Source organism: Teleopsis dalmanni, chromosome 2, assembly GCF_002237135.1.
Source record: "Teleopsis dalmanni isolate 2A chromosome 2, ASM223713v2, whole genome shotgun sequence".
NCBI classification, from domain to species: domain Eukaryota; kingdom Metazoa; phylum Arthropoda; class Insecta; order Diptera; family Diopsidae; genus Teleopsis; species Teleopsis dalmanni.
Genome location: NC_051847.1, coordinates 55684382 through 55699771, shown reverse-complemented (window position 1 = coordinate 55699771; position 15390 = coordinate 55684382). Strand labels below are relative to the sequence as shown.

The 15390-nt window shown below is 33.2% G+C and overlaps 2 protein-coding genes across 3 annotated transcripts in view; both read right to left on the bottom strand.

Annotated features, from left to right (window-relative positions):
* Window positions 1-937: 937 nt before the first annotated feature.
* Window positions 938-3509, bottom strand: LOC119679408 (nucleosome assembly protein 1-like 1-B). Of its 2 annotated transcripts, XM_038091752.1 has the most exons (8): window positions 3337-3509; window positions 2999-3091; window positions 2482-2793; window positions 2271-2424; window positions 1709-1849; window positions 1443-1631; window positions 1199-1379; window positions 962-1125 (listed from the first exon to the last, which is right to left on the bottom strand). In XM_038091752.1, exons 2-8 carry the CDS (start codon window positions 3079-3081, stop codon window positions 1121-1123), a joined length of 1065 nt encoding a protein of 354 aa, XP_037947680.1. In that variant the 5' UTR covers window positions 3082-3091; window positions 3337-3509; the 3' UTR covers window positions 962-1120. The 2 variants fall into 2 exon arrangements, with proteins under 2 accessions (XP_037947679.1, XP_037947680.1); XM_038091751.1 differs by having other exon boundaries at window positions 938-1379.
* Window positions 3510-5606: 2097 nt separating this feature from the next.
* The window catches only part of LOC119674595 (THO complex subunit 5), a 10275-nt gene continuing 491 nt past the window's right edge, over window positions 5607-15390 (bottom strand). Inside the window, exons 2-4 of the mRNA XM_038085740.1 lie at window positions 14086-14170; window positions 13488-14015; window positions 5607-5884 (exon numbers count right to left, since the gene is read on the bottom strand). Of these exons, the coding sequence (XP_037941668.1) occupies window positions 5654-5884; window positions 13488-14015; window positions 14086-14170 (844 nt within the window). The 3' untranslated portion in view covers window positions 5607-5653. The remainder of the gene's footprint in view (window positions 5885-13487; window positions 14016-14085; window positions 14171-15390) is intronic.

The following is a 15390-nucleotide window of genomic DNA, read 5'->3' as shown; positions in this document are numbered from 1 at the left end:
CTGAGTTTGTTACAAATATTGGCATTAATGGCCCATTGTCAGCTGCTATTGTTGCTACAGCGCGATGCTTTGTACAACCAAATTTCAAAATTTGCTCCATTCTTAAAGCGATATTAAAAGATGAAATAATTAACTTGCATAAGAAAAGGCTTCGTGAAACAAAACCAGTTAGTGACTCCAATGATGATAATTCAAACGAAATGAACTCCATGAGTAATATTATACATACAGTTAATAAAGCTGTAAGTGTCATAATGAAAAGACTAAGTAATATCTCATATTTCGATAATATGGATGCCAAAAAAGTTTCCATACTTATACAATCTGCTGTAAATGTAGATAATTTATGCCGGATGGATCCAGCTTGGTATCCATGGTTGTAAACACTTTAAAATTAATTTATTATGATTTAAATATTTAAATTGAAGATATATAATATGAAAAACCCGTTTGTTGACTTAAAATTAAATTATTTTTATTGCTAACGCATATTAAAAAAAATTATAAGTATAGAATATATGTTAATTTATAAATAATAAAAATACGCGGGATTAATATTTTCATAAACTAATATTAATTATATATATGATAAATTTATATTAATTATTGAGTATATAATCAATAAATAAGGACATTATTGGCGTTGCGTTAGTTATTAAGCTACAAAAATTATTGTGCATAGAGTAAACGGCTCTAGGTCGTTGATATTCACATTTTTAAATTAAGCAAATAAATAGAAAGAAAAAAAAAACACTATCAATTACTAAATACATTCTTTGAATTGTGACATAATTTTAACATATTTTTTTTTAAATTTGTTTTGTAAATTTCACTGACTTCTTTTAAATAATATAATTTGAATACAGGAATTTATATTTCTTTTATTTAAAATAAAATTGATAAAAAAAATTAAATATATTTTTTTCTTCTATAGTAAAAATTTTATTGGAAAAAATTTAAATGAAAATTACAATGTTATGCTTTGAATAAATTGTAACATAAAGCCATCTTAAATTTATATTTGAGTAAATAAAATGTTAATGGATCTTGAATTTTTCTAGTTTTTCTTGGATCCAATGAAATTATAAGTTAAACAGAGCATTTCTTGGAATTTTAAAGTTTAACCTTCATTAAAAAAGAGAATTGTTTTAAAATTATTGATTCTGACATTCTTTTACTGATTGTTTTTGTTTGCTACCAGTATTTTTACCATCGTCATCTCCAGATTCATCATCCTCGTCTTCATCATCCTCTTCTCCGTTAAACTCGTCATCATCATCATCCTCGTCGTCGATTATATCACCGGTGTAATATAAAACAGCTTTTGGTATAATGCGAGCGCGTAGAACGTGACCAACTTCGAAATCAGTAGCCAATAACTAAATTTATATTCACGACATTATTTATTTAATTTATGTAAAGACATAAAATATATTGCTTACACTTTGAGTATCTTCATCCACCTCTTCTTTATCATCTGGTACTTCTGGAGGGTTAAAGAAATTGAAGAAGGAATCATTTGGAACTTGTTTAACAATAGTACGGAAAGCACCACGTTCCTTATGTCTCTGCTTCTTTCTTATTGTTTTAACAGTTAAATTCATCTTTTTTTCCCAATTGATGTTACAACCCTTTAATGTGTTAAATATTAATAGTAATTATTTATATTAAACAATAAAAATAACAAAAAAAAAGTTAAAGGACTTACCTTGCACTTAAATATTTCTGTACCTTCGAAGCTGAAAGGGTATTCTTCATCCACAGTGGATTTTAAAAAGTATTGTTTAGTTAAAACTGGATCAGAGAAATACTCATTTTTATCGAAGTGGAATTCCAATGTATACCCGGGCTATATAAATTTTTTATTAAATAAGTAAAAAATTAATTAGGTTTTTAGTTTCAAAAGAATATTATTTATTATTATTATTTGTTTCAGTTTTCTTAATTTGGCTTTTATATAAGTATGTGCAAAATAATGGTCATGATGTTAGGTCGAATGAAAACATTGATATCAGTGATTTTCGTACATAACTAAAATTCCTGGGATGTGTTAAACTTTAACATTGCTAGCCATTGAACTTTACAGCTTAATATTAATATTAAACAATATTAACTTGAAACGCAATGACTTAATATAAGAAGAGAAATATATATATGTATTTAACACTTTGCTTAACATAAATAAAATATATATACATAATTTTGGAAAATATATATTAAAAATAAAATAAATAAATATAATAGTATAAAAATGCTATTTATTACCGTACCTGTTCTTCATATTTAATAGTTATATCAGTTAGTTTTCTCAAAACCGGCTCATCATGTTCCTGCACCATTTCTGATAACAACTCAGTATTTCTGAATATAGTTAACCAAAAGTTTGGAATACCCTTAGTGTCCTCAGGAATATCTTTAAATTCCCTACAATACAGTTTTTATAATTGAAAGATATTTATATTGTCTTATAAATATATTTACTTTAAGATTTGAGAGAAATCTGAGCCAACTGATTGATCAATATCGCTATTCTCTGTGTTCCACTTGGGTTCTTCTTTTGGAGGATCAAATTTTCCAGTAACGATTTCTTTGCGTTTTTCAAAAAATGGTAAATACTTTTTTTGATACAACATTTCTAACTTGTAAACCTCTTCAAAAAACTCAGCTTCGACTTTAAGATGATCAAGTTGAATATTTTTCAAAGAAGTAATGCGATTTTGTATCGAGGATGGAAGATTTTTCACCATTTCTTGCAAAAATTGGCGACGCATCAAAGCACCCATATATGCTGGACTGAAAAAATAAATAGGAGTACAAAGGTACTGTAGGATTATTCACAATATAAAATAAATTAAATATTATTTAGCGATATTATATTTGTACAAATATTTTTCTAATATATATTTATAATATATGTACATATATGTATACCTTTATGTATACTTATATATATATATATATATATATGCTTATTAAAAATTATTTTCTCTATAATTACACCATATGATTTTCTGAGGTTTTTTTGCCATCTTCAGACTCGTTACATGACTCTGGCTCAGTATCTTCCTTCGATGCATCCATTTTAATAAAACTGTAAATATATTATATTATGTTTTTATTACAATATAAAAATGTTAAAAAAGGTAAGTTAACACGTGAAATTTGCAACTATTAATAAATGGCGTGTTTTGCAAAAAACACGTGTCGGCATTTATAATATAATATAAACGCAAAACATTAGCGAAATTTACTATTAAATACATTTTTTATATTAGAAAATGAAATTATATATAAAAGCTTTTTATAATTTACAATTAAAAATTTGCGCAAAATTACCTTAGCTCCTTTTTCCGAATAACACCAAAACCGAATACCAGAACATGCACTCCACAAAGTACTAGCACACGTTTTTAGCGTTTTTAAGGAACTAAAGGAACGATATATAAATTGGAACAAAAACGATAACCACTTTTATCTGTTTGATTGACTCACACAAGCGTCAAACAATCAAACTGAATATTTTATTTGAACAGATTATATGGATTATTTATATAACTATATTATAAGCAATTTGACAATATTGTCATAAACTATGTTATGTTTAATACAATTTAAAAATGTTCTTTAAATATTAAACGCTTTTTCGCTTGTTAATAAAATTAATTGAACACTACTCAAAACAACAAGTGTGTCCCAATGTCATGTCCCACGTACATGTAACGGCGTTTTCGATTGGTAAATTTAAATTCAAACAAGATTTATTTATAGATCTGTCAAATTTTGTTGCCCAATATCACATTTCGCTCAGATATATTCATTAACTTAATAATTATTTGGTTAGTAAGCATCTTCATCTTCGTTATTACCGTTTGACTTGAGAGACATCTCTTTAATAAATTTTTCATTTTGTGTCTGATCCGACACATCTGTTTCCAAATGGTCTACCAATCAATCTTCTAATTATAATACAAATATAGATAACTTAACTTTCTAATACAAATTCGAATTTGATCTCATACACGCGTTGAATATGAAAAGAACACACTTCAAGAAGATCCAATAGGCGATTTTTCAATAAGCGTCTCTTAACACGGAAAAGGTATAAGCTGAATAGCGTCTTTTCCTTGTTAGCGACTACTATTGTACCACTGTTTAAGATGCAAGTGAGAGCGTGTTTTGTAGAAAAGGACGACTGTAATAAAAATTTTAAATCAACTACTGTCGCTGATAAAAATTCTACCAACAAAAATCACTAAGATCGATGGTATCGAAAAACCAAGTCTGTCTATCGGGAACCAAGTCTGTCAGGTGATTCCATGAGTAACATAACGATTAGCACTAATAGCAACTAATGACCCACTTATCTATTTTAAGAAAATAAACATTATTCAAGTTGAAATATTATATTTTGGTGCATTTATAGTTGGAGCATTTATTGAGTTGCTCTAGCATCTGTATAAGGTAAGGTATCAAAAGTCATCTAATCAAAGAACATAAAATGCGGAGACTCGGCGTTCAGTCACCCTTTTCAATCTAAAAACGAATATAGAACAAACGAACCTTTTGTCAGTTTGCAAAGATGGTAAGCGGTATGGCGTGGCGGGCATCTTAAAGCTGTCTCTGTGATCGAAATTCCATAATGTCCTTGCTACCAAACTTGGCTATCTTCTGAGCCCTCACCACTAGACACGAGCAACACTAATGTGGTAATCAACGATTAGATGATAAAGGTTAGCGATGCCGTGATGGCGGCAAGAAAGATATCAATTACGGGTTCGGGTCGATTACAGACCGAGTGTTAAGTCGGTCGGGAACTTCACGCAATTGTTACCACTCTGAACAAATTTTTAACGAATATCATCATATCTTTCGAAAATGGTAGTAGTTGCATTTTATCTTCCGAACTAATAGGTAAATTTATCAATCAAATAGTGTTCTACTGCCTGAAACCGTTATGAACCTTCAACAACATGCTAAAACAGGACTTTATGAAGACTTTAATGTCAGAAGTGACCAACAGAATGATTCGAGTCAGTATGAAAGCTGTGTGTCTGACCTTCTTACCGTAGTATTCGCATCAGCTGTTAATGCGACCTGCAAACTTTTTAAAATTTAGGAGTAACTCCAAGTTATTATGGTAGTACTCAGAAAGTAGAGGCCATTCCATAACATGAAGGAAAGTCTTTAATAAAGCTAAACTTTGTGTAAACTATATATTTTTTTTACAAAGTAACGATATCTGATACAAAATAACGATATTTGAATACTGGAATTGTAAAGGATTGCAGTACGTCAGTTTATCAAGCTGCATTATCAAGGAGTTTAAGGGTAACAAAGATAGGTACCGAGGTGAATTATGTGATAATCTACAATAGCAAGAACACCCAAATAAGTTCAACAAATCAGCTATTATTTTCTTAAATTATTTTGATACTGACGAGCATATCGAAGAAATATGTCACTATAGCTGATTTATAACCAATAAGTTGATACCACTCATAAAATAAATCGACGTGACTATTTAATTGTTTTATTGTTGCATTCAATTATTATTGTAATTCAATATAGTAAAATAGAATAAATAATTAAAAATAAAACACATAACATAGTATATTGTAGTTGTGTATGTAATATTGACTCTTTATTATAAAATTTATTGTTTGAATGAATCTCCTATATAACGGTACGGTCGAGCTCGTATACGTTTTGAAAATGATCTATTATAATGTTTTTCCTTTTTATATTCCTTAGGATCATAAAATTGTCCTTCCGTTTCCAAAAATATATCAAAACTATACATTGTTCGTAAAAGTTGCATAGATAACATAGCCATTTCATTATTAAGTTGTTCTTGGCACAGAGAATTGGTCCAGTATTCCATAAGCTTAAAAAAAGAAAGTATTTTCAGTATTAGTATTAAAGTTTTTTATAATTGTCATCATTTTAACACTAATGCCATAATATGTTAAAAGAAATACCTTGTATACAAAAAAATATAAAATAAATGTATTGCTTGCCGCAAGTTAAACTTGTTATATCAGATAAATAAATGTCTAAAACAATATTTTGTAATCCAATTAATAATTGAATTAATTGAACAGCTCTAGATGAACCTGTTCTTCATGTTGACTATCAACATACGAGGGCGGTTTGATAAGTCAGTGGCTTTTTAAATTTCCCGCGCAGTTACTCCAAATGCAACAGTGCTGCCGTCAGCTGTAATCTACTACTATGCAACTTTTTAATTTTGAGCAAGCTACGTCGTTCACTTGGTGTTTGATAGCCGTTCAAAGCAGACAACCTCGTGAATTTTTACAAAAATGGAAAAAAGTGAATTTCGTGTGCTGATTAAGCATTGTGGCCAAAATTCACGAATTGAGATACGAACTGCTACCCCATCCAGCATATTCTCCAGATTTAGCCCCCTGCGACTATTTTCTGTTTCCAAAACTAAAGAAATGGCGAAATTCACTTTTTTCCACTTTCGTAAAAATTCACGAGGTTGTCTGCTTTGAACGGCTATCAAACACCAACTGAAAGTAATCTTCGGTGTTATTTGACCCGTGCCAATTAGACGAATGGCACTACGTTAGTGTGTCTTAAATGAAAGCCTCCGGATAACTGACGCTCTCCGGTTGTAACTTTGCCTTGTCCGGGTATAGCGGATCTCTGTCCGGATTGACTTCCCCCTTTCTTCGCACCTCATGAATTAAATCATAAAATAAATAAAAATAAACAAAATAATTCGAAAGCGGGAAGCTGGGCTACACAGAGCTTAAAAATTTCGGACATCACGTATCCAAACAAGGCACCCACCACGTCTTCTAGTGGTAATAAAAAGGTGCCCATCAATAAATTACCCAATATATCCCCGCGTTGTGGACCATTAATTAGGTTATGCCCTCCGTCGAGGAGCTACAAAGAATGCCGAGCGACGACTAGACAGCTAGTATGGCCAGGCGACAAACTCAAGGTTGTTGCTAAGGAGAAAATCGTGAGTTCAAGCAGAACCATCCGATCCTCAGCGGATTTTGGAGCTTATTAGGTCAGGAAACCATCAAATAACGACAGAAACGTGAAACCACGAAGTTAGAGAAAGCCAAGGGCAAGTACAGGTCAGCTAGTTTTATGATTAACAAAGCATCCTTGGTCATTTTTGCGAGATCTGGTGGTGTCATAAAGTACGGTTTCTCAGCCATTACAATGAGGATGAGGAGCAATCCTCACTGAATGCAATGGGTTCAGTAGCACCGCAAGGCATTGTTGACACCCAAACGGAAGTGGGCGACAATAGACCTGCTCTCGCAACTATAGTGGCTCTAGTGGAAACACTGTGTCACACACATAACAGAAACACACATATCTCGACTGAACGTTTTCTCTCCAGTCTCCTCATTTGCATCAGAGGAAAGCATGAGTACGCGCTATCTCTTCGATGAAAGGGAGCTTCTAAACTCAAGCAATGAATATAGAGGAAAGAGCGCTCGATGTAACGGTGGTGTACATAACCATATCCATAACGAACTATGATGCGAGTGCTACAAATTAACCTGCAGCCCTGTAAACCTGCGTCCTCCAGTCTGCTGCAATGCCTCAGCAATAAGCAGGTCGCTATGGTCCTGCTGCAAGAGCCACGAGTTTATAGGGATTATGCATGCGGACTCAGGACAAAAAAGTTTGATTTAATATATGCGGTCAACAAGGGTAAGCCTAGATTTTGTATACTAATAATTTAAAAAAATATAACGCTTTCATGCTTTCGCAATATAGTGACAAAGACCAAACTGCAGTAAGTATTGAGGGACCTTGGGGCCAAATATTGGGAGTATCTACATATTTTATTCACGATCACGATGAAATACCATCAAGTAACCTGAAACAGTTGACAAACGGCGCTAGGAAACTTGGTGTGGAAACCCTTTTAGACTGCGACGCCAATACTCATCATGAACTATGGTGCAGCTCCAATACAAATGAACTTGTTGAGTTACTTTCTTATTTTATTTTTAGTAATAACCTCTTTATACGTAATGACGGCAATAGGTCAACCTTTATTACCAAAAACAGGCTTGAAGTATTAGATATCGCCGTCACTATTGCCAAACTTAATGGGTCTGTTCAGAAATTGAAAATGCCTATTCAACATTCCTTTTCAAACCATATGATTTCAGAATATATTTTAGTATCAACTTAGCCAATTACTCCCAGTTTAGAAATATTCAGAAATGTCAGATATACGAACTGGACTAAGTACAATTCAGTTGTAAATGAGGTGATGACAAACATCTCTTCTGATTCCCCAGAAAATACAAATGATCTGGACTTAATAAAGCTTTTAACCTTGCCTGTCCTTCTACTCGACCTAGTAGGAAGTGTAACCCACCTTGGAATAGAAGTTTAGGTGAGTTGCGGAAGTAATGCAGGGGACTTTTTAATAAGGCAAAGCTAAATAGAAATGAGAGAGATTAGTCCGTTTACAAGATCTTTCTGTAGAAATATAATAAAGGATCACGTAAGTGTTAATTCTATCAAGTTCAGCCATGTTCCAATTCAATGAAGGAAGGTTGTTTTTATTCCCAAGACCCCTAAAACTTCTCATCGTAGCCCCAACGAACTCCGTCCAATTAACCTCTCATCTATCGTGCTGAAGGGTCTATAAAGAATTATAGAATTCGAAATAAGGCGTGCTATTGATCCCTATCATTACTTCCCTTCACAATCAACGAAGACAATGTTCAATTTAAAGGAGTTTTATATAGTTGCTTTTGTAGATATGGAAAATTTTTTTAACAATATTCTTCTTAGTGCAATAACAAACGCACTCTCGCATTTGGGTGTTGATAATACGTTCATTAGCTTTATCGGACAGTTACTAACTGGCAGAATTATTGAAGCAAATATGCGTTCATCAACAGAGCACAGGCAGGTAAATAGAGGTACTCCCCAAGGAGACACAAAAAATGCCACAAAAATTAAGGAGATCGAGTTGTGAGACTATAGCATATGCGGATGATATTGCGTTAATGGTTACCGAAAAATATGCTACCAACATAAGGGATGTTCTGCTGGTCTTAATATCCTAAATAAATTGAGTCTAAAATGCAAAATTGAAATCGTAGCTTTTACCAGTAAACATAGAGTTCCCATTCATTCTCCACACTGTATCCGAGGTTCTGCGATAAACTTTATTGAGAAAATAAAATCTTTACGCATTTTTTTCGATACAAAACTTAGTTGGAAAGAAAATATTTTGGAGCGCGCTAAGAAAGCCAACATTGCGTTGCTCTATGTCAGAAAGCTGTTGGCAAAAGGTGGAGATTACAATCATGTATTACTCAATGACTATACACGGCTGTCATTAGACCAATACTTTTGTATGACATCACGGCATGGAAGGTGACCGAGGCGCAGAGCTAAACTTTTAGTGGTATTAGTACTATTAGTATTAGTGCTGCTCTGTGTACCACACCATCAATTGCGTTAAATCTAATGCTTCACTTAATGCCACTTGACCTCATCAATAAACATTCTACTCTGAGACTGAAAGCTACATCACAATGGAGGGCTAGTTACCATAGACACGGCTCCATTCTAAAACTTTACAGTCCTACTCCCAATAACATTGACTGCCCTCCCGTTTTCGATTTTGAAAGGAAATTTATTGTTGCGTCCTATCCAAAGATGTTTGGCTGTCAGGTGGCCCGTCCTTGGGGGAGGGTTTGACCATTTTTACCAACGGTTCAGAAATTAGAAGAGGCATAGGAAGTGGAGTTTCCTCAGATAGGCTGAATATTTCCTCTCTCTATAGGCTTCCAGATCACTGTAGTGTTTTTCAGGCAGAAGAAGTGCTATAAGGTAAGCTATAGCTTGTCTAGAAGTAGATGATACTTCATACAAATATATACATACTATCAGACAGTCAAGCTGCTTTAAAATCCCTGAGCTCAGTCCAATTTATATCTAGCACAGTCTTTGACTGCTACACATCTCTAAACGAGGTGTCAACGCAGCTCAGTATTTTTCTAATCTGACTCCACGGTCATAGAGATATTTTCGGCAACTGCAAAGCAGACGAGTTAGCCAGAAAGGGAGTTTCAAGCGAATTGGCACCGAGTTCTTCCTTTTTAACAAAACATGGGAAGACTCAACGATGTGCAGGCATCTGTATGCAGTTTGGCCACGCTCAGTGGTAGGTTTACTTACAGGTCAGTAACCATGCTAGGAGACTAAATCTCCCTTTCAACCATACCTGCTGCATTTGTGGAGAGGACGATATCTGTTTTGGCGAACAGTAAGATCTCTCTCTGAATAGCATTATAAGGTTTGCCAAAGATTATAAGTATTTCTACCTATTGAGTTTTTAATTATACGGTAACATAACGGGCTTGTAGGCTAAAGTGGGTTCCTTCGGATCGCCGGTATAACCTAACCTAACTCATATATCGTAGAACATAATACCGAATTGAATCATTAATCAATTAGAGGTGTAGCTTAGATCGCCTGCATGTAGTGTTTCCTGGACAATGCTAAATGATATATTGCTTCGATCTTGTTCTCCTTGGTCTTGTCCTTTTTATGGGTTTTAGCATCTTTTTTTGTCATCATATTTTAGCATCATTAATTAATATATTTCATTTTTAATTGCCTTGAGCTAGTAGCTATCGTGTATTGGATTTAGCTGTATTTTCATCCCATGCGGACATAAGTAGAATCATACCCTCTCTAAGCGACTCGGGAACTCTGCCAGGTAGTAAAGCTGTCTCTTCTACTGGTGCCCAAATTAAGGCAAACGAGCTTACAGTGGCACAAGCCACAAATAAATCCAAGTCTTCGTGTGCACATCAACACATTAACCTGTCAACAAGAACATATATGCGTAGGCTCGCCCGAATCCTAACCAGGATAACGCCATTGATTCTTTCGAAGGGGATGAGGTTGTACTTAAGAAACCCAGACAACTTCAACCTAGCTATCTGATGACAATCAAAAAGCTCGGGGCAGTCTAGAATGGCTTGTAGCTCTAAATTTTTTCTGTGGACAAAACAGCACAAGTTTCCAGCCTTTTGAAATCTTAGCCATCATTAAAGCAATACTTACTTGCCATGTCACGGCTAAAAGGTCGTAGGTGTCACTGTACCCAAGATGACTTACGTGAGACTATCGTTCTTAACGAATAATCACTCGCCCCCTTATCAATAATCAATAGTGGATGAAGTAAACAACTAAAAGATCCCGGTCAATATCGTAGCAGATGCAGATGCACATCATGACGATGTGGTATCGCTGTACCAATACGCGAGGTGAGTGTTTTTTGATTTCATTCTTGCAGGTAATTCAATAATTTTTAATTTATGTGATAAACAGACTTTCATGATCTTAAATAGAATGAAAGTACTCTATATTCTGAAAAGTACCCTTATCAGAAAGGACTCTACACACTTCTAACTAGCTAGTACGTATCACAGGAGTGCTCCTTTTCGGAACACACATACTAAACATTAAATTTTGAAATGAATAGGTCATCCAAACAAATGAAAAAAAAAACTCCTAACTCCAGCTTGCAGTTGGCCTCTCCTGTTAATCGTAACTGCGCTTACGTTTGCCATTAATGCAGCCCGGAAACCGTCCAAATTCGGGGTAGATCCAAACCTTTATGTACAATTCGACGATTGTAGATCTTTGCAAAACTCTTGGAGTTAAAGCTACAGGATACTGGGCCCCATATAAACAGAAGCAAATAAAATTTAATTGCGGCAAAGTGCTAACTGACGGTATGTAATAAAAATTCTGAAAACGGAATATATTAGTTCAGCATTTGCTATTTTGTGTGCTATATTCTACTGAAAATTATGAGCGGAGGCAATTGTACGTTAAGCACATCAAAAAGCTGCAATCTCAATAAACAGGTGATAACTTTGCCACTCGCCTCTCACAATATCTTTCATAATTGAATCTGGAGAAATTTTCACAAACTTGCAGTAATTGGCTATTATCTTTGCTAAAGAACTAACTGATATTTTAGGAGTTTCACGGCGCTACCATAGTGAAACACGCAGCAGACCAAGCTACCCTTCAGTCAGTTGCGATGCATACTGCTAAAATACGATATCAAAAAAAGAGAAGCGAAAGGAAAAGAAAAGTCTTTTCAGGCTACAAAGTAAGTAGAAAGTCGTGAGTACGAAAAGCTTCATTGAACTGAGGGATAGATAAAACTGTGTAATAGTATATGGCTCGAAAATTGAATAAAAAAATCAAAAACCTGACAAATATTTATGAGTTCAGAATTAATTTTTATGAAGATAAAAATGGTAAACATTTTATAGATATCTACGGCATACCTAATATTAGGAGGAATCATTTTTCGAACCTACTAAATAGCGGTAGTTATGCTATGCCTGAAATAAGAGCTGATCTCAAATTTTCATGCATTGTCAATGGAATAATTGTTCGGCCCCACCTTGGCTTAATTAGTAGCCAAAATTTTAGTATATTAAGACTAAAGTATTAAGTTGTTTCGCCTTTTTGCTTTTATATTAGCAAGTAGACTCACTTCATTGAAACTATCCACATGTTAATATCTTTATTACAACGATAATTGCAACTAGTAGAACTTTCTGACATCGACTATCGATGAGAGGTTCACATACTGATATAGGCTGAATGATTATAACAATAATATGGGTATTCAGGCAACAGATTAGTTGTTTACTAGATTTTTACAACAAAAATTTGCATACAAAGAAGAAACTAAGTAGAGAATCTACTATTTCGGAGACTCTCAGATTAGTGAAAATTTGATTAATAGTGCTGCTAGTACTAAGTGTCGACACTATGAGCATAGGGTGTCTTAAAAAAAAAATTCAAAAATAAAAACATAAATTAATAAATAAAATTCAGTAAAACTATAATCGTTAAACGGATAAAATATAATTAAAAAGTATAAAATTGAATATTCTACTTCTTGATATATGACACGCTTGCAATTTCAGTTATATGATAAATTATATGATATGATAAGATAAGATAAATTATATGATAAATTTAAATGATATTAAAATTTACGAATATTTGAGTATTTTACTTGTTAACATATGTTTCGCTTTTTCTGTTGATACGAGTGCTGCCAAGGCATTTGCACACAACAAACTAATCAGATTACGCATTTTGGGTCGTTCAAGCAACAGATTAACATCAAAATGCATTTTTTTTTATATGAAGTTTTTTAATCAAGTAAGCAACTAAGCTGTTGCCTGAATACCCCTAATATTATAATCAATAAATCTCCACATATCAGCACTCTTACAATTATCTATGGAAGCAAAAATTTACGGTCATATTCTAGTTCACGCTACAGATTTCTGCTAGTTACTTATCATACAAAATATTTAACAATACATACGAGATACAGTTTGTTTTGTTAAGGTTTTGTTTAACATATTTTAATAAATATCATATAAAATTTATATTATAAATGTAAAATGATTTACCTTTATGGCTGAATTATTGGTTGCATTATGTTGACCATTCCAAGATATATTTATTGACCATAGAGGACTTTCGAAGGGGAATTTCAGGGGTAAGCTAATAAGGCATTCCATTTTAGCTGACCCTTTAACAATTAATGCGCGATAGAATGAATTGGAATCTTTTACATCAGAATCTTGATTAGTTTTGTCTACAAATGAAGCATAATAGTCTTCTTGGTCAATAGATGTCCATTTCACTAAACTGCACGACGGTTCACCCGGAGGTAATTTTTCATTTTCAGTATATAAAAATATTTTATTATTTACAATAGCTTTTAATTGGGTAAAAAGTATTAATCTGCATTGCCAAAGCTTTTTTATTTTATTAATAACGTTGGATATAACATTAAGAGTTTTTTGCTCTTCCCAATTTTGAATGCCATTAACTCTTATGTAACACATTTTTTGAAGCCATTTATATGGCTTTCCATACCCTTTCTTTTGCAAATTCTGAAGCCAACTTGTTGGGTTTATTTGAAACGATTTTAACTAATTAAATTACATAGAAATGAAAAAACTTATTATTTACTTATTTATTGTTTTTTTTTTGTAAACTCACCTTTCGTTGTACTTCAAATGACGGAATTGTCTCTCCATCATTATTAGACACAACATCTAAAATATTACTTGCTGAAGATATCTCTCTGTAAAGAAATAATAATAATGACAAAATTATACAAGATATTATAATATAATTATAGTTGTTTTTGGTTATTATAGAATTTTTAGTTTTAGAAATAAAAAAACTTCTATTTACACCTAGAGATACAGAACTGAAGCAAATGAATTGAAGCTGAAATCTGATGACGTATTGTGTGTTGTTTGTACAGGGTTAGGCGATTGAAGTGTTCAAGTAATCATATCGTTTTAGTGTGAAAATATTTTTTTAATGATTAATTACCAAATTTTATGGAAATAATCAAAATTTTAGAATTCCTTCAATCTAGCTCGATGTGGCCACGTTTTATACTAACTATGGCCTTCAAACGGTTAAAAAATGAGTGGCATGCTTCACGAATGTAATCTTCTGATATTTTGGCCCATTCCTGAAAAATAGTTTTTTTTCAGTGCATCCATACTGTCATATTTTTTAGTCCTCACCTTGCTCTCCAAAATGGCATAGTTCATCGGATTTGCATCTGGCGAATTCGAAAGCCATTGCGTGGACGCAATCAAGTGTGGAATATGATTTTTTAACTATTCTTGGTTCTCACGAGCTTTATGAGACGGTGGCGAATTCGAAAGCCATTATGTGGACGAAATAAAGTGTGGAACATAATTTTTTAACCATTCTTGGTTCACACGAGCTTTATGAGACGCTGTCGAGTGTTGCTGCAAAGTCCATGATCTACGACTGAAATACCCGCGGCTCTAAAGCAACTTTCAAAACAATTTTCCAATAAAAAAACGCTTTGACTTTGGCACTAGGCTCGATGAAAACGATTGGAAAGCGTTCATTGGAGGTGACAGCTACCCATACCATTACTTGAGATGGAAAATTATTTCGGGTGCCCATTCATAGTTTGATATTTGCGATCAAACTCGATCATTTTGAGAGTTTATGAACTCAAAATTTTCTTATCAGAGAACACAATGTTTGGAAATTCGTTAAGTTCGTATAAGCATAACAACTCCTTCGCTCTTCACTTCGATTTCGTTTAAGTCGACCCTTCACTTTCCGATGTTGCTGTTTTTTTTCGTCCACCACCACTATTATAACGATTTATGGTACGATAGTTACTTTTTCACCTTTTTAACAAAAACAGCCAAATATATGTATTAACTACATTTCAGCTTACACAACATCAACATAAGACCAGAAGATGTCCAGAGATTATTAGAAAAACTATTGCACTAAAATAAA

Coding starts and splice junctions, on each gene's coding strand:
- LOC119679408 (XM_038091751.1), bottom strand. CDS start 3,081: ATGGATGCATCGAAGGAAGATACTGAGCCAGAGTCATGTAACGAGTCT. Junction 2,425..2,481: donor GATTTCTCTCAAATCTTAAA/GTAAATATATTT, acceptor ACTGTATTGTAG/GGAATTTAAAGATATTCCTG. Junction 1,850..2,270: donor CTATTAAATATGAAGAACAG/GTACGGTAATAA, acceptor AAATTTATATAG/CCCGGGTATACATTGGAATT.